The 24378-nt window shown below is 41.4% G+C and overlaps 1 protein-coding gene and 1 pseudogene across 5 annotated transcripts; one reads left to right on the top strand and one right to left on the bottom strand.

Moving 5' to 3' along the window:
• Positions 1–526: 526 nt before the first annotated feature.
• Positions 527–8555, top strand: LOC124044410 (annotated as a pseudogene).
• Positions 8556–12601: 4046 nt separating this feature from the next.
• Positions 12602–23866, bottom strand: LOC124043846 (glucose-6-phosphatase 2-like). Of its 5 annotated transcripts, none has more exons than XM_046362901.1 (7): positions 23834–23866; positions 20718–20849; positions 14614–14916; positions 13985–14094; positions 13684–13795; positions 13454–13575; positions 12602–13355 (listed from the first exon to the last, which is right to left on the bottom strand). In XM_046362901.1, the coding sequence occupies exons 3-7, from the start codon at positions 14904–14906 to the stop codon at positions 12844–12846; spliced, it is 1149 nt and encodes a 382-aa protein (XP_046218857.1). In that variant the 5' UTR covers positions 14907–14916; positions 20718–20849; positions 23834–23866; the 3' UTR covers positions 12602–12843. The 5 variants fall into 5 exon arrangements, with proteins under 5 accessions (XP_046218857.1, XP_046218858.1, XP_046218856.1 ...); XM_046362902.1 differs by lacking the exon at positions 23834–23866 and adding an exon at positions 21838–22017; XM_046362900.1 differs by lacking the exon at positions 23834–23866 and having other exon boundaries at positions 13756–13795; positions 20718–21457.
• Positions 23867–24378: the final 512 nt, after the last annotated feature.

Below are 24378 nucleotides of genomic sequence, written 5' to 3'. Positions count from 1 at the left end.
CTGTTCGCTGCCCTGGCCCCCCAATGGTGGAACAAACTCCCTCACGACGCCAGGACAGCGGAGTCAATCACCACCTTCCGGAGACACCTGAAACCCCACCTCTTTAAGGAATACCTAGGATAGGTTAAGTAATCCCTCTCACCCCACCCCCCCTAAGTTTTAGATGCACTATTGTTAAGTGACTGTCCCACTGGATGTCATAAGGTGAATGCACCAATTTGTAAGTCGCTCTGGATAAGAGCGTCTGCTAAATGACTTAAATGTAAAAATGTAAATGTATACACTTTTATCATCATGAAAGAATAAAAACGTATATCATCACCATGCAAGAGCTTTTCTTATTTGATTGTATTGATTGCAGAGATGTAAAGAAAAGCTCTTGGGTGTTGGATTCTTTCAACTGTTTTATCCTTACATTTTTATTCATTATTATTATTGACTTTTTATGCTATTATTGCACAATATTATATCTCCCTTTATTTTATTAATTATTATTCATTAATTTGATTATTTATTCATTTGCAACATGGAAGGATACAACATCACCTGGATCAATGGTTCAATATATGAAATAGCAGAGAACGCAACGGTCTTCTGTGGGTGAGTTGACACTTTACAATTGTATTTTACTCCTGCATAGAGGTTGGAAAGTTATATTCTATTTTGATCTGTTCATATTACTGTTTATAAAAAATATATACAGCATACATAAGCATCTATTATTTTTACAGGGTGGATATTGAAGCACAGATGACCATGTTTGCATATTATTACGCTTACATTGGATTAGAATATTTAATTGTTAGTCATTTCCAAGTAAGTGGGTTCAACTTCATTCTCAAAGTGCTTTCGTTCCACTGAGTTTTGCAACCTTGATTGTCATGCAGGTGAATGAGGACCCAAAAGCGACTTGGCGAAAACAGAGTCTTTAATCCAGTAAAGTAATTCTACAAACATAAGACATAATTCCACTCGTAATGACGAGAACAGACTGGAGACTCGATCAAGAACTGCAGGTTGCCTCGGGAAGGCACTTGAACCTAGCAGACTCAGACACCTGCTCTCCACGCAGCATCTGAGGGAAACACGACACGACAGGGCGATACACAGACACAGCACGGTGAACAATAGACAAGGATCCGACAGGACAGGAACGGAAAACAAGGGAAGAAATAGGGACTCTAATCAGGGGAAAAGATAAGGAACAGGTGTGGGAAGACTAAATGATTGATTAGGGGAATAGGAACAGCTGGGAGCAGGAACGGAACGATAGAGAGAAGAGAGAGAGGAAGGGAGAGAGAAAAAGGGGAACGAACCTAAAAAGACCAGCAGGGGGAAAATGAACAGAGGGAAAAGCAAAATGACAAGACAATCTAAGACAAAACATGACATTGATAGGTTAATTAATCTACAACTGTTCTTTTAAAACATGCATTCAACCCTGCTCTGTGTAGATTGCCCTCTGCGTATCTGCTTCTACCAGACAGATCCAGAGAATCAAGAAAACGTACTTTAGGAAGATCATGAGAATGTAGATTGGTTGGTTTGACTGCAATTCAGTTGGAGAATTAAACACTAGGATGTCAGAGTAAGACCTAAACCCATGGGTTATTTTCTACAGAGATGTGTGGACAATTGAGGGCATTCCTCACATTTGGGGTTTGACCCATTTTAGCCGGTTCACTATTTTGGACGTTCTTTCACCTCCTTGACATCAACAAGATCAGCGATGCTATAGCTGACCAGGTGTCTATCTTCATCAAGAGGATCTCCACTTTCATCTTCAGCTTCATGGTGGGGTTCATCAGAGTATGGAAGTTGACCCTGGTGGTCATCACAGTAGGCCCACTTATAGGACTTGCTGCTGGGCTAATGGCCATGGTGTGATGGGTTGAATACAATGTATTTAGTGATGGTCATTCTGTTTTTGGAAGTAACAGCCTCTGAGTCTGTGTGTGCGGTAGTCTCACACCACCTCTGTATTCTCTGTGACGCTGTGATGTGTGAAATGTACTATGGATAAACCAGTCTGGTTTGAATGTGGGAACGTTGTGAAGTGTTCTCCACTCATTGACTTCTCAGGCTGTTGCCAGACCGACAGTTCGGGAGCTCCAGGCCTATGCCAAGGCAGGGGCAGTAGCTGATGAGGTACCGTCATCCATCAGAACAGTGGCAGCCTTTGGAGGAGAGGGTAACTTGAAATACTGACAGGATCTTAATTCGATCACCAAGTTGTTGCAGGAAATGCAAATGTGTAGTGTATTACATTTTTTTAAAGCTCATACATTTTGTAATTTACACTTTAAAATGTCAGACTTGATTTTCCCTAACAAAAAATGAATCAACCCCTACAAAAAGGTCAGTTAATTATAATCCTGCTGTGAGAAACTTGTCAAATTAACCTTCCCTTCCCTGACTTCAATGTCTTGGCGCTTGAAATTAGTTATAAAAATGCATTTCACATTTGAACAGGTATGACAAAAACATTATTGAGGCTCCGAACTGGGGTGTGAAAAAGGGGACGATCATTGGAGTGTTTTGAAGGATACCTGTGGTGTGTCATCTTCCTCTGCTATGCTATGGTATTCTGGTATGGTTCTAAACTGGTGATAGATGCTGCTGTAAGAGTACTCTTATCCCCTTATGGTAACTCAGATTACCGTATAATAAATATGTATCCAATATTTTATACTATGATTGGTGAAAATGTAAGGATATGTTGGCTTGTATTTTGGTCTCCAGTTGTTCTTTGTGGTTCTCATGGCAGCTATGAACCTGGGTCAGGCCTATGGAAGCCTTCGCCTCAGGTCCAGCTGCAGCCAAGACAATCTTTGATACCATTGACTGGGTAAGGCCAGACTTCTAGAAAATACATGAACTAAGAACAACTACATTTCAGTTAAGAAGTATTTTATACATCTTAACTTTCAGGAGCCAGAAATCTATTGTTTCTCAGAGGATGGTCACAAACTACAAGGTGAAGGCTGATATTGAATTAGACTACATCACATTTAACTTCCCCTTTCGACCAGAAGTGAAGGTAACCCTTTCTGCTCAGCTCTTTATTTTTTTCACTGAAATTATTTCCCAAAATATACTGCGTCTCAATGTAAAACTACCTGTTTATTCAGATTTTAGACCATTTGAGCATGCTGATTAGAGCAGGAGAAACCACAGCTTTTGTTGGGCCGAGTGGTTCAGTTTCTCATTCATGAGTGACTTTGGATGGCCATGACATCTGCAGCCTGAACATCCAGTGCCTTCACTCTCTGATTGGCATAACTATTGCTGAGAACATCCGCTATGGGCGACCATGGGCGACATTATCCAGGCCACCAAGGAGGCTAACATCTATACCTTCATCATGGACCTACCACAGGTACCACAGACACACCTTTAAGCAAAGAAATACTGTGCATTTCTCTGATACTGTCTCATACAAGAAGCACATAGAAATGTCACAATTAGGAAACGTTTGTCTGTGGTTATATAGAGGTTTGATACACTGGTGGGTGAGGGTGGTGGTCAGATGAGTGGAGGACAGAAGAAGGATTCATATCGCCCAAGCTCTGATCCACAACCCCAGGATCCTGCAGCTGGACATGGCTACCTTGGCTTTGGTCAACGAGAGTGAGGCTGTTGTACAGGAGGCCCTTGACAAGGTGGGTGACTCCCAGCACAAAATCTATCAATCATTATATCACCACAAAGTCAAAGCCTGTGATCTGACACCCAACCGTCAACTGAAATCATCCCTGATGCTATAGCTGGCAGTATCATAATTAAATCAGACAAATTCCTTAACACAATTAAAAATTTAGATTGAACCTCAAAGGTCAAAGGTACTGAGGTCATTCTATAAGCAGCCTTGTGTTATCAGTTTTGTATTAATGTACTTTATTCAATATCTGAGAGAAATGAGTGTCCCTCCTATATTCATGTCCCTCCTATATTCCGACAGCATTCTAAGGAGGAAGCAATGGAACCAGCGTCAGTGGCTCGAATCCTGAAGTATAACACTTCAAAGTGGCCCTACATGCTATTGGGATCTATAGGAGCTACCATCAACGGCTCCGTCAATCCAATCTATTCTATTTTATTCAGCCAGATGTTTGGGGTGAGAGACTATAGATTATGTACATTTCAAGCCTAGGTTTATAATCTAGTTTCATATTACCTGGGCTGGTAGTGATACTTGTGGTTGTTGCTATTCCATGAAATTCATTTAATTCCATCCATATTGTTCTTTGGATTTACAGACGTTCTCTACATGTGACTTGGATGGAGAGAGAGCGCAGATCAATAGAATATGTATCCTGTTCTGCGCTGTGGCAAATTTCTTCTCTGTCATTACAGGTAGTTACAGTATGGTTTACCGCACATCAGTATAATTATGCAGTTACAGTCCATAGTATGGTGCTAACATTCTGACGGCAGGCCCTAGTGATGTGTGTGAACACTGTTGTTGTTCTGTTGAAGGGCAATGCCTTTGGGAAGTCTGGGGAGCTGCTGACCTGCAGGTTAAGGAAAGGTGGGCTTCCAGGCCATGTTGAAACAGGTGGTGGGCTGGTTTGATGACCCCAGCAACAGCCCTGGACATCTCATGACCAGGCTGGCCACTGACGCCTCCATGGTCCAGAGGGTGAGTGTCAGTGACACATACTGTGGACCGGGACATTAGAATCCATTGGAATGATTTATTAATATTATTAGTATTTCCTTGTGCCTCATACTGTATGTATTTCTGTTTATTAAATGAGCTGTGAGAATGAATAGTATTTCCTCTCTAGGCAACTGGATCACAGATCGGGATGATTGTGAACACCTTGAACAACATCGGAGCGTCTTTCATCATTGCGTTCTACTTCAGCTGAAAGTTAAGCTTGGTGGTGATGTGCTTATTACCACTGATTGGCTTGTCTGAGTTCTTTCAAGCCAAAATGAGGATAAGAAGGCAGTGGAAGCAGCATGACAGGTGGTTAAACACTCCATTGTGGGTTTATTAATTTAAGGTCCTTAAATGGGTTATTAGAATACTTCTGTAACATTAAGCGAGGCACTAGTCCTGAGAGTGTTATTCTCTGTCGTAAGGCTGGCCATGGAGAGCCTATATTTGAGTCAATATGAACAGCAGCTGGAGGCTCCCTATAAATCTGCCAAGAAGGACAATATCAATGGCATCTGTTTTGCCTTTGTTCAGTGTGTTATCTTTATTGTGTATGCCGCCTCATTTAGATATGGAGGTTATCTGGTCAGCTGTGAAGGATTACATTACCTGGTGGCAATGACGGACTGGCCATCTGGTGCCCTGGGAGTTTTCCCGGTGGGCCGCTTGACAATTGGGGCCGATGCAACGCAAAATATAAATAACCCCAGCCCCCGCTTAAATAAAAATAACCAAGTGCTGTGTGTCTGACTGGCCCAGGCGAGTGGGCTGCCGGCCCACTGCCACCGCGGTTGGGTATTACATCTGTCAGCCTCTCTCTCCCAGCCAATTACTTTTGGTCTAGTCCATTCTAATTTTACTTGGGCTCCGCCCCTTTCCCATCTCTGTTAGGTGGTGACATTTGGATAAATAGTGGAGAGGCGCAAGATGGACAAACAAAAAGAGAAACAGCGTAAAGATGGTGCTGAAAAGCCGAAAGAGAAGAGGTTGAAGTCCCTTGAGGCTGATGCGGCCAAATGTTTTAAAATAACAAATTATTCATTTGGCGCCACTACCAGTTCATCATCTCAGTACTAACTGGTCAATAATCATAACTATTCATGCATAACAATGAGTTGAACATTTCTAAAGTTTGGTGTTGCACTTCAACCTTTTTTTAATGTCCCGCCCCATCCAGGCTGTGATTGGTCGGTTCACGAAAGTGACATTAACGAGCGCTTGTTTGAAAAAAAGCACCCGATATAACTAAATAGCCAGCTAGCCAAACCCAAACATTGCTTATCTTATCCCTATTGTCTTCTGTCTTACCGCTTCAGCTGAAAAGCCTTGACTAACATTTGAACTGGTATCGCTGGGCTTAATGGGCTGCTCTCTGTGCTGCCAAGCCGAAAGAGAAGAGGTTGAAGTCCCTTGTTTTTTAGTTTCCACCCCCAACAAAAGATGGAAAAGTCTGTGGTGCAGAAGGTATTCTTTTGTAAAGATGGGACCAACAGGAAGTGGCCGTCAGACAGTGAAGTGAACTATGCTTTATTCTACTTAATTTGTATGGCATTTGCAAAGCCCACAGAGAACAGCCCTTTCATGAATGGAATGGCAGACTGGAAGCATATCCATCAGAGAGTGGGAGAGCATGAGAAGAGCATGAGAAGAGCATGAGAAGAGCATGAGAAGAGCATGAGAAGAGCATGAGAAGGGCATTATGCATAGAGGTTATGCTGAGGCCTACTTTCTAAGGTCCTCCAAAGGTAACATTGAGAGCCTGTTCATCGGCAGTCAGATGTATGCTCACGGAGCGCACGTGCGCAGAAGAAGGCAAGTGCTAGAGCACATTATAGATGTTGTTAAAGTCATAGGCAAGAGGGGTCTGAGCCACAGAGGCATGCAGTCTGAAGCAACGTATACACTAGATGACAGCAGCATTGACCATGGCAAATATTTAGAGATTATAATTCTGCTGGGAATGTATGACCTGTGTATGAAAGAGCATCTCAGTGCCTGCAAAGAGAAAAGCAAAAAACTGCATGAGTCTGGGTCAAGAGGGGGCAGAGGCTCTCTAATCACTCTATCATCAAAGACTAACATCGATACCGTCATTACCACAATCCAACACAATGCAGGCCACCATAGCAAGTTAAATCCAGGAAGCTGGTATGTTTTCAGTCCAGATTGACACTGCGAAGGACATTACAACACAAGGTCAATGCTCTGTCATAGTCAGATATGTGACAAACGTCATCCATGAGAGGCTTGTGGCTGTGGTGAAATTAACAACATAGCTGTGTTCTTCCGTGAATCCTACCAGAGGATGAACATTTGGGAGAAGAAGTGCAAGGACCCAAGACACAGATGTCTTGCTCCAATTGGAGAGACATGCTGGTGGGCTAAAGACAGTGTCTGAAAGAAGGTCTTTGGAGCTTTTGGAAATCCAGATGAGGGTGTGTTGATGTCCTTCTCACTCTTTCAACCATACAAGATCAGAAAAACATCAACACTACTGCACGGGTCAAGGCACAAGGATACATTGAGGGGTTGCTGAAGTATGAAACAACACTTCCAGCTCAGATATTCCTCAGAATATTTCAGGTCACCTCACCAGTCTCAAAATATCTTCAAACAAGTGGAATGGACATTCTGTCTGCGCATCGTATGGTTGTGTCTACAGAGGAGCTGCTGAAAGGAATGGCAAGAGATTTTTAAAAAGTCAAAGCAGCTGCAGACACATTTGTTCAGTGGGCCAACAGGAAGTTGCAGGAACAGGATGAAGAAACAGAGCTGGAGTTAGAGATCACTCTGCCAACAAAAAGGGCTTGAAAGAAGAAAACCCTGCCTGGAGAGATGGCACAAGATGAGACTTTCTCTGGGGCAGAGAGTGCATTGGATTGGTGTCCATCATCAAATTCTGTATACAGTTATAGATAGCATCCATTGTCGATTTCTGAGTAATGGCACTTTGTATGCCAACCTGGCTCTTCTGCACGCTAAACACTTTAGTCAGCTAACATACAGTGCCAGTGGCCTTCCACAGACAGCCCTTCCACAGACAGCCCTTCAAGAACTAAGCAAATGTTTGATCAAATTTGACAGCAGAGCAACGGTGGCCAAATTACAGAGTGAGCTCGTGAGTCTGGCAGAACAGTGGACTAGGTTAAAACAATCGGGATTTGAAGAATACACAACCAGGACTATGGAGGATCATGGACCTGAAGGAAATGAAGACGAAGTGGAGATGGTGAACAAGAGCTGTTCACCTTGCAAGTAATGTCCAGTGTGTTGCTACCATATTCTTAGTCCGTACAACCTATTGACCGACACATACCACATCCTGGGGGGCTTTGGGTCTGAGTCAATCAAACTAATGCCAATGTTGTGTGATTCCCCAGAGTGATCTCTGCCATTGTGATCAGTGGGAAGGCACTGGGAAAAGCTTTCTCGTTCAGCCCCAGATTATGCCAAAACCAGATTACAGCTGCCCAGTTGTTCAAACTGTTGGATGAGAGAAACATGTCTAACTTTTTCTATTACAAATTCAATTTATTCAATCAGACATTTTCAGGAAAAATTGGTGTGTAATAATGCCATGCCCTCTCTCCAGGAGCATTTAAAAAAGGGGGGTTAAAAATTCATGAACTGCAAGTTCACCTATCCAACCCGGACTGACATCCAGGTGTTACATGGACTACTGGTGTCTTTGAAGCCGGGCCAGAACCTGACCTTTGTGGGCAGCAGTGGCTATAGGAAGAGCATTAGTGTGCAGCTGTTGGAGAGGTTCTATGATCTAGATGAGGGCAGAGTGGATGAGATCCCACACCAGCCACAACCTATTGACATTACCTTTATCTTAGTTCTGCCATGTAGATGGAATCAGAGGGACACACAGTGCCTGTCATAGTTTATTTGTATTTACAATAAACACATCCTTGCTCCCATTTCATTTGAGTTGATTGATGGCTGTCCATCACACACTGTCAACATGCCCTTCCCTTCCTTTTTAAACTCCTCATCAATCCACACACAATAGCCCATAATGACAAAGCAAAAAACAGGTTTTTAGAATTTGTGCAAATGTATTAAAAATACAAAACAGATAACTTATTTACATTTAGACCGTTTGCTAAGAGACTTAAAATTTTGCTCAGGTGCATCCTGTTTCCAGTGATCATCCTTGAGCTGTTTCTACAACTTGATTGAAGTCCACCTGTGATAAATGTAATTGTTTGGACAATATTTGGAAAGGCACACATCTGTCTATATAGGGTCCCACAGTTGACAATGCAAGTCAGAGCAAAATCCAAGCCATGAGGTCGAAGGAATTATCCCTAGCGCTCCGAGACAGGATTGTGTCGAGGCACAGATCTGGGGAAGGGCACCAAAAAAATGTCTGCAGCATTGAAGGTCCCCCAAGAACACAGTGGCCTCAATCCTTCTTAAATGGAAGAAGTTTGGAACCACCCAGACTCTTCTTAGACCTGGCCGCCCGGCCAAATTGAGCAATAGAGGGAGAAGAACCTTGGTCAGGGAGGTGACCATGAACCCGATGGTCACTCTGACAGAGCTCCAGAGGTACTCTGTGGAGATGGGAGAACCTTCCAAAAGGATAACCATCTCTGCAGCACTCCACCAATCAGGCCTTTACGGTAGACTGGCCAGACGGAAGCCACTCCTCAGTAGAAGGCACCTAAAGGACTCTCAGACCATGAGAAATAAGATTCACTGCTCTGTTGAAACCAAGATTGAACTCTTTGGCCTAAATTCCAAGAGTCACGTCTGGAGGAAACCAGGCCCCGCCCATCGCCTGGCCAATACCATACCATTGTTTTTCAGCTGCATGGACTGGGAGACTAGTCATGATCGAGGGAAAGGTGAACAGAGAGATCCTTGATAAAAACCTGCTCCAGAGCGCTCAGGACCTCAGACTGGGGTGAAGGTTCACCTTCCAACATGACAACGATGCTAAGCACACAGCCAAGACAACTCAGGAGTGGCTTCGGGACAAGTCTCTGAACGTCCTTGAGTGGACCAGCCAGAACCCGGACTTGAACTTGATTGAACATCTCAGAGCTTGAGAGGATCTGCAGAGAAGAATGAGAGAAACTCCCCAAATACAGGTGTGCCAAGCTTGTAGCGTCATACCCAAGAAGAATCGAGGCTGTAATTGCTGCCAAAGGTGCTTCAACAAATTACTGAGTAAAGGGTTTTGAATACTTATGTAAATGTGATATTTCTGAAATTTGCTAAAATGTCTGAAACCTTGTTTTTGCTTTGTCATTGTGGGGTATTGCGTGTAGATTTAGGATAAAACATTTTTTTATGAATTTCAGAATAAGGCTGTAACGTAACAAAATGTGGAAAAGGGAAGGGGTCTGAATACTTTCTGAATTCACTGTACCTTGGGAAATGTAATGTGTTGTCCTTGAGAAACAGTGATGGTGTGTTGATGGCGTGTGCTGCGACCATAAACGACAGGTAACATCTAGCATTGGTTTGTTGTGTCTTTGATGAAAAGAACACCTCAAACCATATATATTTGTCCTTGATGAAAAGAACACCTCAAACCGTATATATTTGATGGATATGTAACGGAATAAATGAATGATGGACTCTAGATATGAAGGAAACTTCTCTTTGGTCTCAATTCTGTATGAAATACTGTATGTCATAGGTGACCTCTGAATGAAGTTGTAGTTTACCATTGAACTGTGGTGTTGAAATGCCCAACACAATTGTGTGCTAGTAAATGCTAACACCTTTCACAAACCACCAAGTAATTGTACATCATTTTGTGCATTAAGTAAGCCAAGGATTTTTCACAAACGATGTACTCCATGAACTTAGTTTGCCAAGTGATTAGTGGGCATATTCTGAAAGCACCTGCTGATTTATCAGCATTATGAACCTCCTACTGAACCTTTCCAGGTTCAGCATTAACACGTAACAACACACAATCACAGATGTCTCCTCAGGCCTGGATAGGCTGAGCAAGCACTAAGTGGACAGTTATATAATTTATCTAACCAAACTTGCAAGGTAACCATGTAGCCTCCTAGCAACAGATAATGGGGGTAAGCTAAGTAGAGTACCCTGTTAGAAAATGTACATCTTCTTGAAGAGTTACATGTAATATAAAATATGATATTTAGCAGATGTTTTTATCCAAAGCGACTTGATGTAATGCTTCATACATTTTACGTATGGGTGGTCCTGGGATTTGAACCCACTACCCTGGTGTTACACACTCTACCAACTGAGCTACAAAGGTCTATGTGTATATCAGACAATGTGTTATGCAGTACATTTTGGTATAGGTCTACATCCAAATTGGCTTGTACAGAGTGACATTTAGATACATTTAAGTTATTACATTATAGTAACAGCTGTGATAAGGATGGGTATTTACTACAGTAGCAAAAAGCAGGGCTGTTAATAACCATTTATTTTTGCTACATTATCATTAGTAGTAAGGTTTATGCCATAATAATATGGTTATGATGATGAGGTAAATTGTTATTGTCATGAATTCTATATTTTGGTGAAATGGTCATGTTTCACAAAAAAACAAACACTGATAGAACAATTCAAAACTTCTCAAGGAATTATCTGTTATATTTAAAGTTCCAATGCAGCTGTTTTTAATCTCAACATCAAAACATTTCTGGGAGTGGTCTGAGTGGGGAGAACGGAAAGTTATTGGCCGAGATTTGGAACTCTCTTATTAGTCTTAACTAATTTAATGCTTGGTGATGTCACCAGTCTGACCAAAACTCCATCGCACCTAGCGCTGAGCAATTTAGTGCTTTTTGAGGTCATCTAGGTTCGATTATTTTTTGGACATTAAATGTGCTATTCATTATGTGGGCTGAATGCTGTAAACAAAACACATATTTTTATTAGATTTTTTATTAAAGTCCCATGATGCTAGTGACTGCCCATTATTGCTTATCACTTATTAACCATCATTTATTCACATTACTTTACTTTAATAAAATATTTCAGTTGTTGTGTATATTACATTTGTTTTATTTGATGACTTATTATTTCAGTCATCATCTCATCTCTATAGAGCTGCTGCCTACGCTGTCTGACAAAATCACTATTTTGTAGTTCTTCAAATGAAATAAGACATACTTTTATGACTGCTGAATATCAACAAGTGTAAAGATACCTCACAAAGCAACAGCTGTTCTCTATATTGCCTCAAGGTCTGGTATTCATCTCTCTTCCATAACAGGCTTAAAATAAATACAGACAGGACAAGTAGCTGCGCAATGGATTAGGGTAATTGTAGATAATTACCACATTTTATGCGCTAAACTAGGTAGAATATTGTCTGGTTGAAAACTAGAACTCCCTACTACACCACACAGTTCAGCCTGACTGATTTATCTGTAGAGAAACTGTGATGTGCGTGTTGAGCTCACAGAAAAAAAAGAAATGTAATTCAAATAATTGAACTGACATCAGTCAATTTGTTGTTTAAAAAAAAAAAAATAACTGACATTTTGGTTAATCACCCAGCACTAAACACCAAAACAGGCTGAAATTTCAGGCCATATTTTCAAACTAAAATGGCATCATCATTTTCACAATTTCACAGTATTACTCCAACCTCATAATATGGAAGAAAAAATAAAATATATATAGTAACTCTTTCTCAAGGAAAAACATTAATCTAAATTGGAATCACAGTAGAATGAATATATTTACAGGCTCCCGAGTGGCGCAGCGGTGTAAGGCACTGCATCTCAGTGCAATAGGTGTCACTACAGTCCCTGGTTCAAATCCAGGCTATATCACATCCGGCTGTGATTGGGATTCCCATAGGGTGGCGCACAATTAGTCCATCGTCATCCGGCCATCATTGTAAATAAGAATTTGTTCTTAACTGACTTGCCTAGTTAAATAAAGGTTCAAAACAGTAAAGGAAATTGATAAAACACATTTTGTTTACAATTTACTTTAATTTTTTTTGTCTTAAAAAAACACCAGCTCACTCATTTCACACTGTACATGTAACATACAATTTAACATTGCAAAAATTATAATCCACATTTTCCATCAAGGTAAATAGCTTAGCAAAAGATATCTACATTACAACCATAAACAAATTGCCATAGGAGTCAGGCAATCTATGTTCATTATAATGCAATTCGTCATTGTGTCAAGTGACGATGTACAAACATTTAGTCTAATTTACTCTCCTTGTCTCCTATCAACAAGTGAACACCGTAGGGGATGAGTGCCACCACGCTAAGAGGGACTGCAGCACTCTTACAGAATGAGAGTGTGTAGAACAGGATCTCTGTGTGAGTGGGAATTTTGATGAAATCGTACAGCTGCAGAGAGGTCAGATTGGCTGCTACACACATGAGTTTAAACCTAGTCTTGTAGCCGTTCTTCACCTTGCAGCTCTGGATGAACATCTGAGAGTTAATGGCCAGGCCAAGTCCAAACAATGCTCCCAGGTTCCTCACTAAACCAGCAAAAGGTGTAGTGTCCAGGTGGATCCAGTCTGGATTGGCACACCACTTCTTTGCTTTAGGTATCGACCACAATAGGTCAATGTCTATCATTTTAAGGAGCAAGTAAAGGCTGACGGCAAAGGAGAACAGAAATAAGCTAGTGTGAAGGTAGACTTTTAAACTGGCTGTGTGGATCGAGGGAACATGCTCAAATGCTTCAGCCACTAGTATACCTGTTGAGAATTAAAAAATATATATACTGTAGTGAAAATGTCTACCAAGTGAAAACACACACCATGTAAACACTAATTGGTCATAATAGAAGTCTTACCAGCTAGAACACCAAGGATAACCTGGTGAGGGAAGTGTGTGGCGATGAAGATCCTGGAGATGCCAACACTAATCTGAATGATCCAAAATGCCATCCACAAAAAGGACCACACAAGCCCAAACCTGAGAAGAGTGAGGATAATTTAGGCCCAAATAGAGGCACACATTATACAGGCACATACATTCTTTCACAAAGCAACATAGTAACAGCATGCTCATGAATATGCCTACCTCTGGCAACCCTGAGTTGGGCTGTCACAAAGGCGTCTGGTAAAGTTGAGTGCTGATGTGATCATTACATACCAGACACACGAAGAGCCCATGGCATGACCAGATGGACTGCCTATACAAATGAACAGGGTTTATCTATCATACAAGCATGACACACATTCAGATCTTCACAAATATATATTCCAGTTCACAAAACAATACATCAGACAGTTTTGCCATTTTGCCATCCATTACATGGAATAATCCTTCAATCTCCAGAATGTATGATCATAAGGATTGTCAGACAGGAAATGACACTGACCTGGTCCTGTTTCACAGGTAATGTGGAACTGCTCCAGCTGGGGGAGTGAATTATTTTGGTAAAAGAGAGTTTCATGCACCCACCAGTATGGCCGTTGACCAAACAGAATCCTAAAAACAAGAGAGTCAGATTTAAGCAATAATGAGGGTGTGGTATGTGGCCAATATACCACGGCTATGGGCTGTTCTTAGGCACGACGCAACTGTGGTACATTGGCCATATACCACAATCCCCCAAGGTGCCTTACTGCTATTATAAACTGGTTACCAATGTAATTAGAACAGTAAAAATAAATGTTGCGTCATACCCGTGGTATACAGTCTGATATACCACAGCTGTCAGCCAATCAGCATTCAGGGCTCGAACCACCCAGTTTATCATCACATTTATATAACAATATGTGTTTCAATACAATCAAATTCCTTATACTATGCCAAACAAACTATATCTGTCAAAATATTTATGCAATGTCATGCTGATCCCCTAGACAGCATGAGCATGTTGTTATAAGCATCAATATGCATAATGTTACTTAACTTTCACTCACTATCTCTCCCTGCCTTTACTAGTTATGGCAACACAAGTGTAAATCTATATTTTTTAAACACAGTGAGCAGATGGTGTCCTACCATTTGAAAATGAGGTTGAACCAGTCTCCGATAACTGCCACCCATATCATCTTGGTGCCGACAATTTGGCTAAGCTGAAACCACAGAGGGAAATAGAGAGAAAAGATGTTACGAGGGTCGCCCACAGAGGACATGAAGTCAAGGAAGTCATGGTAGTCCTTGTAGTTGCTCTGGAGGTGCTGGATCACCAGCACCCCACTGCTGTGGATGAGGTCCATCTGGGGTTCAGTCTGTCTGGCACGACTGGGACAGCTGCTCCCTTGGCCACAGCTACAATGATGTACCGTGGACATCAGTCTCTCCCTTTTTAATAGAGAGAGAGAGAGAGAGAGAGAGAGAGAGAGAGAGAGAGAGCTGTCTTCTTTATATGTAAATGTACCATCATAAATCATTCAAAAGCTAAGTGTATGGGTTGACATTGTTTGATTGTGTTGGTATAATGTGAAATCAGCATTTTAAGGCATGTTGCACAAAGTTGTTTACAGGATGATAGTGTGGACATTAGATTGTCCACAGGTCATTACTTTTATTGGTTAAATATTAGCCATTCTATCCACCTCTGAGGACAGTGTTCGCACGCAAATGCACTGTTCGACCACCGGGGTCATTTACATAATGACATCATTTTCCCATTCAGTGATTCTCTGGTGGGGTGATTGGGCACTGTAACAACAATGGGTTTCTAACTGTGAAGTAAAACATCACGATATGTACTATTATTATTATATTGTTTATTTTTTAAAGTAATTTTGGATTTGAACCATTACCCTAAGATAAGTGAACATCCCCTACTACAGTGGTTCTCGAACTTCTCCTCTGCGACACCCAGATATTTCACAACTTGATTCACTTATCAAGGGCTTTATTATTAGTTGACTGTTCAGCTGTTTTGTCTGGAATAGTTCAAATACATTGAATGGCTGCGGACCCCAAAGGAGCAGTTTTGCTCTTATTTTTCTCAACTGAGAAAAAGGCTACCAGATGCCCCAGTGAGACCAATGGGATATCTAATGAAAATGAAGGACCGACCCCTTTTCTAGACAACCTCCAGGGACTAAACAGGTACTAAACTATGCTTTCTTAACATTCTGTATCTTCATGCAGATATAAACTCGACTAAAATGTACAAATATATATATGTATAACGTTGATATAGGCTTTGCCTACAGGTACATGTCTTATATCGCCACAGGGTGGCGCAAATTCATGAGCACAGACAAAGAGACTAAAAACTTTGCATTGTGAAAAACGTGTCTCATTCCCTTTTTATTTTCATATCTGGTTTTAGACGATACATAAGGAATTATAATTTGTATTGCATAAGTTTATTTCTTAAAGGACTAGCAACTTTAACTTTACATAAAAAAAACTCAATTTCCGGTGTGCACTCACAGTCCTTGTTTCCGTGAGCCGAAATTTTGAAAACTACTGCGAAAAGCTGACAGGAGTTCTGGGTCTAGGAACATCCGAAAATTGCTACGGTAACGTTGGCTAACAAAATTCACCATATTTTATACAATTATAGCTAAAATGATTGTAATATGAATCGCGTCGGCCACGTTTGTTCATGAGTTGAGAGGTGGTTTGTTTTTAGCTAGCTGGGTTTGCTTAACCATGAGTTCATATATTTCAGTGTAAAGTTACAACAATCTGGGATTAGCTGTTTTATCAGAAAAATTGAACCCCGACACTTGATTTATGCATGTGGCAGCTGGGAAAAAATGGCCTAAACTAGCCCAGTATTGGACCAAAGGAGACTAACGTTACACCGTAGGACCTTACATGTTCTGATTTACAAGGGCGAATTGGCTCTGGAAGCCAAAACAAATGACATTACTCCATGTAAACAGGAATCAATTCTCAATTGCGGTACGGTTCTATAAACATATACCACGCCTTTCAAATCACGTCAATTTCACGAATACAAAATACACACTTACTATATCTGTTTTAACAGTTGCAGCCGACAGTATTTATCAGTGACAACACATTTGTGGCTTCTCTTCAATTTACACACAGGTGTTCAGAGACGCAGACCAGGTAGTTCACTCGGTCACTCGGTCTTCCATCTGTTTTCCGTTAACAGGAGCTGTGACATGGAAATATGCCGGTGTGGGGACCCTAACCCTATAAGGTTGTGTATCAATGTTATCTATATTAACAAACCTATCATCAATTGAAATGACCTTTATCCTGTCATGTGCACTGGATATAGCATGCGTAAACAGTAGTGAAATGCTTACTTGCAAGCTCTTCTTCAACAATGACTAAGTCAGGTGAAAATACACACTTGAATAAAGAAATACACAGGAGAAAAGTCACTATATACAGTTACATACCAGTGCCAATGTCAGTGCAGTGATACTGGTGATAGTTGTAACCAGGGTTAAAAGCAACTGAGCAGCAGGGTAAATAGTAGCAGCAAATAGTGATTGTGTGTGCATGTGTGTTTGATTGCACCTGCGATACATTTTTTTGACTTTTTTATTTTAGAGATGTATATATAAAAATCACACACACACTACCATTCAAAAGTTTTGGGTCACTAAGAAATGTCCTTGTTTTTGAAAGAAAAGCACTTTTTGTCCATTTAAAATAATGTAAAATTGATCAGAAATACAGTGTTGACATTGTTAATGTTGTAAATGACTATTGTAGCTGGAAATGGCAGATTTTTTATGTAATATCTACATAGGCGTACAGAGGCCCATTATCAGCAACAGTCTTCATCGACCTGACCAAGGCTTTCGACTCTGTCAATCACTGCGTTCTTATCGGCAGACTCAATAGCCTTGGTTTTTCAAGTGACTGTCTCGCCTGGTTCACCAACTACTTCTCAGATAGAATTCAGTATTTCAAATCGGAGGGCCTGTTGTCTGGACCTCTGGCAGTCTCTATGAGGGTGCAACAGGGTTCAATTCTCAGGCAGACACTTTTCTCTGTATACATCAATGATGTTGCTCTTGCTGCTGGTGATTCTCTGATCCACCTCAACACAGACAACACCATTCTGTATACTTCTGGCACTTCTTTGGACACTGTTAACAAACCTCAATGAGCTTCAATGCCATACAACACTCCTTCTGTGGCCTCCAACTGCTCTTTTAATGCTAGCAAAACTAAATGCATGCTCTTCAACCGATCGCCGCCCACCTGCCTAGCATCACTCCTCTGGACGGTTCTGACTTAGAATATGTGGACAACTTCAAATACCTAGGTGTCTGGCTAGACTGTAAACTCTCCTTTCAGCATCGCATTAAGCATCTCCAATCTAAAATTAAATCTAGAATTGGCTTCCTAATTCGCAACAAAGCCTCCTTCACTCATGCTGCTAAACATACCCTCGTATAACTGACTATCCTACCGATCCTGGACTTCGGCGATGTCATTCACAAAATAGCCTTCAACACTCAGACTGCATCCAATTTGCTGAGTAATCACAGTGCCATCCGTTTTGTCACCAAAGCCCCATATACTACCCACCACTGCGACCTGGTATGTACTCGTTGGCTGGCCCTCGCTTCATATTCGTCGCCAAACCCACTGGCAACAGGTCATCTATAAGTCTTTGCTAGGTAAAGCCCAGCCTTATCTCAGCTCACTGGTCACCATAGCAGCACCCACCCGTAGCACGTGCTCCAGCAGGTATATTTCACTGGTCACCCCCAAAGCCAACTCCTGCTTTGGTCGCCTTTCCTTCCAGTTCTCTGCTGCCAATGACTGGAACGAATTGCAAAAATCACTGAAACTGGAGACTCATATCTCCCTCACTAACTTTAAGCATCAGCTGTCAGAGCAGCTTACCGATCACTGCACCTGTACACAGCCATCTGTAAATAGCCCACCAATATTTTTTTTTTTTTTGTATTTGCACAATCATCTTCTGCACATCTCACTCGAGTGTTTAATTTCTAAATTTAAATGATTTCACCACTATGGCCTATTTATTACCTTACCTCCCTAATCTTACTACATTTGCACACACTGTATATAGATTTTTCTATTGTGTTGACTGTACGTTTGTTTTATCCCATGTGTAACTGTTGTTTTTGTCGAGCTGCTTTGCTTTATCTTGGCCAGGTCGCAGTTGTAAATGGTTAAATAAAAAGCACAAGTATTTTGCGACACTCACATTCTGCTAACCATGTGTATGTGACCAGTAAAATTGGATTTGTAGTGGACTATTAGATTTTGTCCTATACATGTTTTTGTTGGTCTGAATAGATGAGTATTCAGGAAAAAACAGGACGCGTATACTTTTTCCTTTAAAGTGATCGTGTCCCAAAACAAAGCCAAGAAAGACAGAATATATCAAAAAAGATTTGTTTTTCTTTTATTCAAGGTGAGACATCAGCCAAAGTGACTGACTGTGCATACATTTGAAGTCGGAAGTTTACATACACTTAGGTTGGAGTCATTAAAACTAGTTTTTCAACCACTCCACAAATTTCTTGTTAGCAAACTATAGTTTTGACAAGTCGGTTAGGACATCTACTTTGTGCATGACAAGTCATTTTTCCAACAATTGTTTACAGACAGATTATTTCATTCATAATTCACTATCACAATTTCAGTGGGTCAGAAGTTTACATGCACTAAGTTCACTGCCTTCAAACAGCTTGGAAAATTGTCATGGCTTTAGAACCTTCTGATAGGCTAATTGACATAATTTGAGTCAATTGGAGGTGTACCTCTGGATGTATTTCAAGGCCTACTGTCAAACTCAGTGCCTCTGCTTGAAGAAATCAGCCAAAACATTGTAGACCTCACAAGTCTGGTTCATCTTTGGGATCAATTTCCAAACGCCTGAAGGTACCACCTTCATCTGTACAAAAAGATAGTACACTAGTATTAACACCATGGGACCACGCAGTCATCATACCGATCAGGAAGGAGACACATTCTGTCTCCTAGAGCTGAACGTACTTTGGTGCGAAAAGTGCAAATCAATCCCAGAATAACAACAAAGGACTTTGTGAAGATGCTGGAGGAAACCAGTACAAAAGTATCTATATCCACAGTAAAACGAGTCCTATAATGACATAACCTGAAAGGCTGCTCAGCAAGGAAGAAGCCACTGCTCCAAAACCGCCATAAAAAAGCCAGACTACGGTTTGCCACTGCACATGGGGACAAAGATCGTACTTTTTGGAGAAATGTCCTCTGGTCTGATGAAACAAAACTAGAACTGTTTGGCCATAATGATCGTTATGTTTGTAGGAAAAAGGGGGAGGCTTGCAAGCCAAAGAACACCATCCCAACCGTGAAGCACAGGGTGGCAGCATCATGTTATTGGGGTGCTTTGCTGCAGGAGGGACTGGTGCATTTCACAAAATAGATGGCATCATGAGGCAGGAAAATGATGTGGATATATTGAAGCAACATCTCAAGACATCAGTCAGGAAGTTGAAGTTTGGTCACATGGGTCTTCCAAATGGACAATGACCCCAAGCATACTTCCAAAGTTGTGGCAAAATGGCTTGGAGTGGTATTGGAGGTATTGGAGTGGCCATCACAAAGCCCTGACCTCAATCCGATTAGAAGATCCGGGTAGAACTGAAAAAGCGTGTGCGAGCAAGGAGGCCTAGAAACCTGACTCCGTTACACCAGCTCTGTCAGGAGGAATGTGCCAAAATTCACCCAGCTTATTCTGGGAAGCTTGTGGAAGGCTACCCTCAATGTTTGACCCATGTTAAACAATTTAAAGGCAATGCTACCAAATACTAATTGAGTGTTTGTAAACTTCTGACCCACTGGGAATGTGATGAAAGAAATAAAAGCTAAAAAATCTCTATTATTCTGACATTTCACATCTTAAAATTAAGTGGTGATCCTAACTGACCTAAGACATGGACTTTTTACTAGGATTAAACTGAGTTTAAATGTATTTGGCTAAGGTGTATGTAAATGTCCGACTTCAACTGTACATACACCTTCATGCTGAGGATCAACGAAGGAGGATCATACCAGAGTGAGTACAGTAAATAGTAGCGTACAATAAGTGGTTTGCGCAACTTGTAGCTTTATCATGAATGTTATTATGTATGTGTTTCTTCTTGTTATTCAAAGGCAAAATCAGAATGATGATAAATCTTTGATCGTACTTGTGTATGGGTGTTACTTTCCTCTTCCTCAGTCTTGGCTGTGGCTCTCTTGGATGAAGAGGGTCCTTAGTAAATGATGGAGCTCCTGATTTTGACTGGATGAGCCAATTGAATAATACTCTGCTCACAATCCTTTTGAAAACAGAACATAATCTGGTTAGGATGTATATTAACATACTTGTTGAATTGCATATAGTGTTGTGTCAAAGGTTATGCTATGGTGTTTGTGCTGTCTAAATCTGAATGAACATGCACAATATGGAATGAACTGTATAGGTTGTAAATTATATAATCTAGGCTAGAATGAATTTGCTCAATGCTCTGACAAATGCACATTAGTTATGAACCTACACTATAATCAAAAGTATATGGACACCCTTTCAAATGAGTTGATTCGGCTATTTCAGCCACACTCGTTGCTGACAGGTGTATAAAATCGAGCACACGGCCATGCAATCTCCATAAACTAACATTGAAAGTCACTGAGGCCATTCTACTACCAATGTGGCAACCTCATAGGATGCAAACAATGACATTCTAGACAATTCTGTGCTTCCAACTTACATTTACATTTAAGTCATTTAGCAGACGCTCTTATCCAGAGCGACTTACAAATTGGACTTGTGGCAACAAAGGCCCTTTACTGTTTCAGCATGACAATGCCCCCGTGCAAAAAGTGAGGTCCATACAGAAATGGTCTGTCGAGATCGGTGTGGAAGAACTTGACTGGCTTGCACAGAACCCTGACCTTAACCCCAAGAATTGGAACACCGACTGCATCCAGGCCTAATCACCCAACATCAGTCCCTGACTTCACTAATGCTCTTGTGGCTGAATGGAAGCAAGTCCTTGTAGAAATATCTAGTGGAAAGCCTTCCCAGAACAGTGGAGGCTATTGTAGCAGCAAAGGGGGGACCAACTCCATATTAATGGCCTTGTGAATGTTGACCTGTTTTAAAGGTCTTCCTCACATCGGCTACGGAGAGTGTGATCACACAGTCGTCTGGAACAGCTAGTGCTCTTATGCATGCTTCAGTGTTGCTTGCCTAGAAGCGCACACAGAAGTCATTTCGCTTGTCTGGTAGGCTCCTGTCACTGGGCATCTCACGTCTGTGCTTACCTTTTGTAGTCAGTAGTTTACAAGCCTGGCCATATCCAACGCGCTTCTGAGCCTGTGTAGTAGGATTCAATCTTTGTCCTGTATTGATGCTTTGCCTTTTTGATGGTTTGTCGGAGGGCATAGCGGGATTTCTTTTAAGCGTCCAGGTTAGATTCCTGCTCCTTGAAAGCAGCAGCTCTAGCCTTTAGCTCAGTGCGGATGTTTCCTGTAATCCATGGCTTTTGGTTGGGGTACGGTCACTGTGGAGACGACATCATCGATGCACTTATTGATGAAGCCAGTGACTTATGTGGTGTACTCTTCAATGCCATTGGAAGAATCCCAGAAACATATTCCAGTCTGTGCTATTGAAACAGTCCTGTTCTTAGCATCTCCTTCATCTGACCACTTCCGTATTGAGCGAATCACTGGTACTTCATGCTTTAGTTTTTGCTTGTAAGCGGGAATCAGGAGGATTGAGTAATGGTCAGATTTGCCAAATGGAGGGTGAGGGAGAGTTTTGTACGCGTCTCTGTGTGTGGAGTAAAGGTGGTCTTGAGTTTTATTTCCCCCTCAGGTTGAACATGTAACATGCTGATAGAAATGAGGTGAAACATATGTTTCCCTGCATTAAAGTCCCTGGCCACTAGGAGTGGCGCCTCTGGATGAGCATTTTCTTCTTTGCTCATGGCCTTATACAACTCCGTGAGTGTGGTCTTAGTGCCAGCATTGGTTTATTGTGATAAATATAGACTATTTACTCTCTTGGTAAATAAACTACAGCTACCTCAGGCAAGCAAAACTTTAATATTAGATTTCTTGCACCAGCTGTTATTGACAAATAGACACAGACCGACACCCCTAACCTTACCGGCGGCAGCTGTTCTATCTTGCCGATGCACCGAAAACTCAGCCGTGACTCGGTAAAACATAAGATATTACAGTTTTTAATGTCCCGTTGGTAGGATAGTCTTGATCAGAGCTCATCCAGTTTATTATTCAATGATTGCACATTGGCTAATAGCACTGATGGTAGAGGCGGGTTACTCAATTGCCATCAGTCTTACAAGGCACCCCGTCCTACCCCTATATCTCCATCTCTTCTTCATGCGAATGACAGGGATGTGGGCCTTGTCTGGTGTCTTCGTCCAGTACAAGGTGATTAAATCGCTGTTCTGATATTCAGAAGCTCTTTTCGCTCATACGAGACTGTGGCGGAAACAATGTACAAAAATGTTACAAATAACGCAAAAGAAAAACAATTGCACAATTGGTTAGGAGCCCGTAAAAAAGGCAGTCATCTTCTCTGGTGCCATTATTACAATTCCTCTTGTAATCTCTCCTCTTTCACCCCAGCTGCCAAACAACCCTGATTCAGATTACCTTAATTCCTACCCCTGCTAGATTACAGAGACATAATTTATAGATCTGCAGGTAAGGGTGCGCTTGACCTCCAGCTCAGCCCTAGTCACAGAGAAATGTCATCACGGCATGTTACTTTTGTCACACTGAGGTGAAACCGTAACTACAGGTAATTCAAATTAAATCCGGAAGTTAGGACTTCAGCATGCAATTCTGAATGGATGTGTCGGTACGTACCAAAAAAAGAATGTAAATGTCAAGAAAAATGTGCAGTCCAGTTTAAAGTGTAACTTCTCCAATCTGAGAGCATACTATGGTCAAATAAATGACCTCAAAGGATATTCTCAAGAAGTTGTGTATGCAAATACAGTACATCACATTGACCATACCTTTGCTGACATACTGTCATGACCTTGCAGAAATGCTGCCCATTGTTGGAAAACCTCTTCAGATCTCGGTACAACAGGTTGTACTATAACACATTCGCCAAGTCATGGTGTTGTCAAGCTGCGGCTATCTTGAGTAACAACTAATACAAACAGCTTTGAAGAAAATCCATTACATTTTGAATTATGGTACACGCATATAAAGGAGAAATAAGCAACATTTCTCTTTGCCATTTGACTAAAAGTTGTCTTTGAAAAAGAGTACTCACCGTACAGTTGCTCACAGGGTCCGGCATTTTCAGTCTAAGGTGGTTTATTGACTTTGCACACGCTCCTCCTAAAGCCATTTATGCGGAAATCACCAGAGCATACAAAACATTAACATGTTTTGCGTCCTCAGTGTATATGTTCAGGTGATTTCCGCATGAATTACTTTAGGAGAGGTGAATCCAGGTGAAAGCTATGATCCCATATTGATGTCACTTGTTAAATCCACTTCAATCAGTGTAGATGAAGGGGAGGAGACATGTTAACATTATTTTTAAGCCTTATGACAATTGAGACATGGATTGCGTATGTGTGCCATTGAGGTTGAATGGGGCAGACAAAATATTTGTGCTTTTGAATGGGGTATGGTAGTAGCTGCCAGACGCACCAGTTTGGGTGTGTCAAGAACTGCAACGCTGCTGGGTTTTTCACACGCATCAGTTTCCTGTGTTTCAAGAATGGTTCACCACCCGAAGGAGATCCAGCCAATTTAACACAACTGTGGGAAGCATTGGAGTCAACATGGACCAGCATCCTTGTGGAATGC

This window comes from Oncorhynchus gorbuscha, linkage group LG09, assembly GCF_021184085.1.
Source record: "Oncorhynchus gorbuscha isolate QuinsamMale2020 ecotype Even-year linkage group LG09, OgorEven_v1.0, whole genome shotgun sequence".
In the NCBI taxonomy this organism is placed as follows: Eukaryota; Metazoa; Chordata; class Actinopteri; order Salmoniformes; family Salmonidae; genus Oncorhynchus; species Oncorhynchus gorbuscha.
Note: the sequence above shows the minus strand (reverse complement) of the source record. Positions and strands in the feature narration are given on the sequence as shown.

What these genes read in the sequence shown, in the direction of transcription:
- LOC124043846 (XM_046362899.1), bottom strand. Translation starts at nt 20,893, where the DNA reads ATGTTAATATACATCCTAACCAGATTATGTTCTGTTTTCAAAAGGATT. An exon ending in AAAGTAACACCCATACACAA is followed by an intron (nt 14,917 to 20,717) that starts GTACGATCAAAG and finishes TCTATTAAAAAG; the next exon opens with GGAGAGACTGATGTCCACGG. An exon ending in TATCCTTGGTGTTCTAGCTG is followed by an intron (nt 13,356 to 13,453) that starts GTAAGACTTCTA and finishes AATTCTCAACAG; the next exon opens with GTATACTAGTGGCTGAAGCA.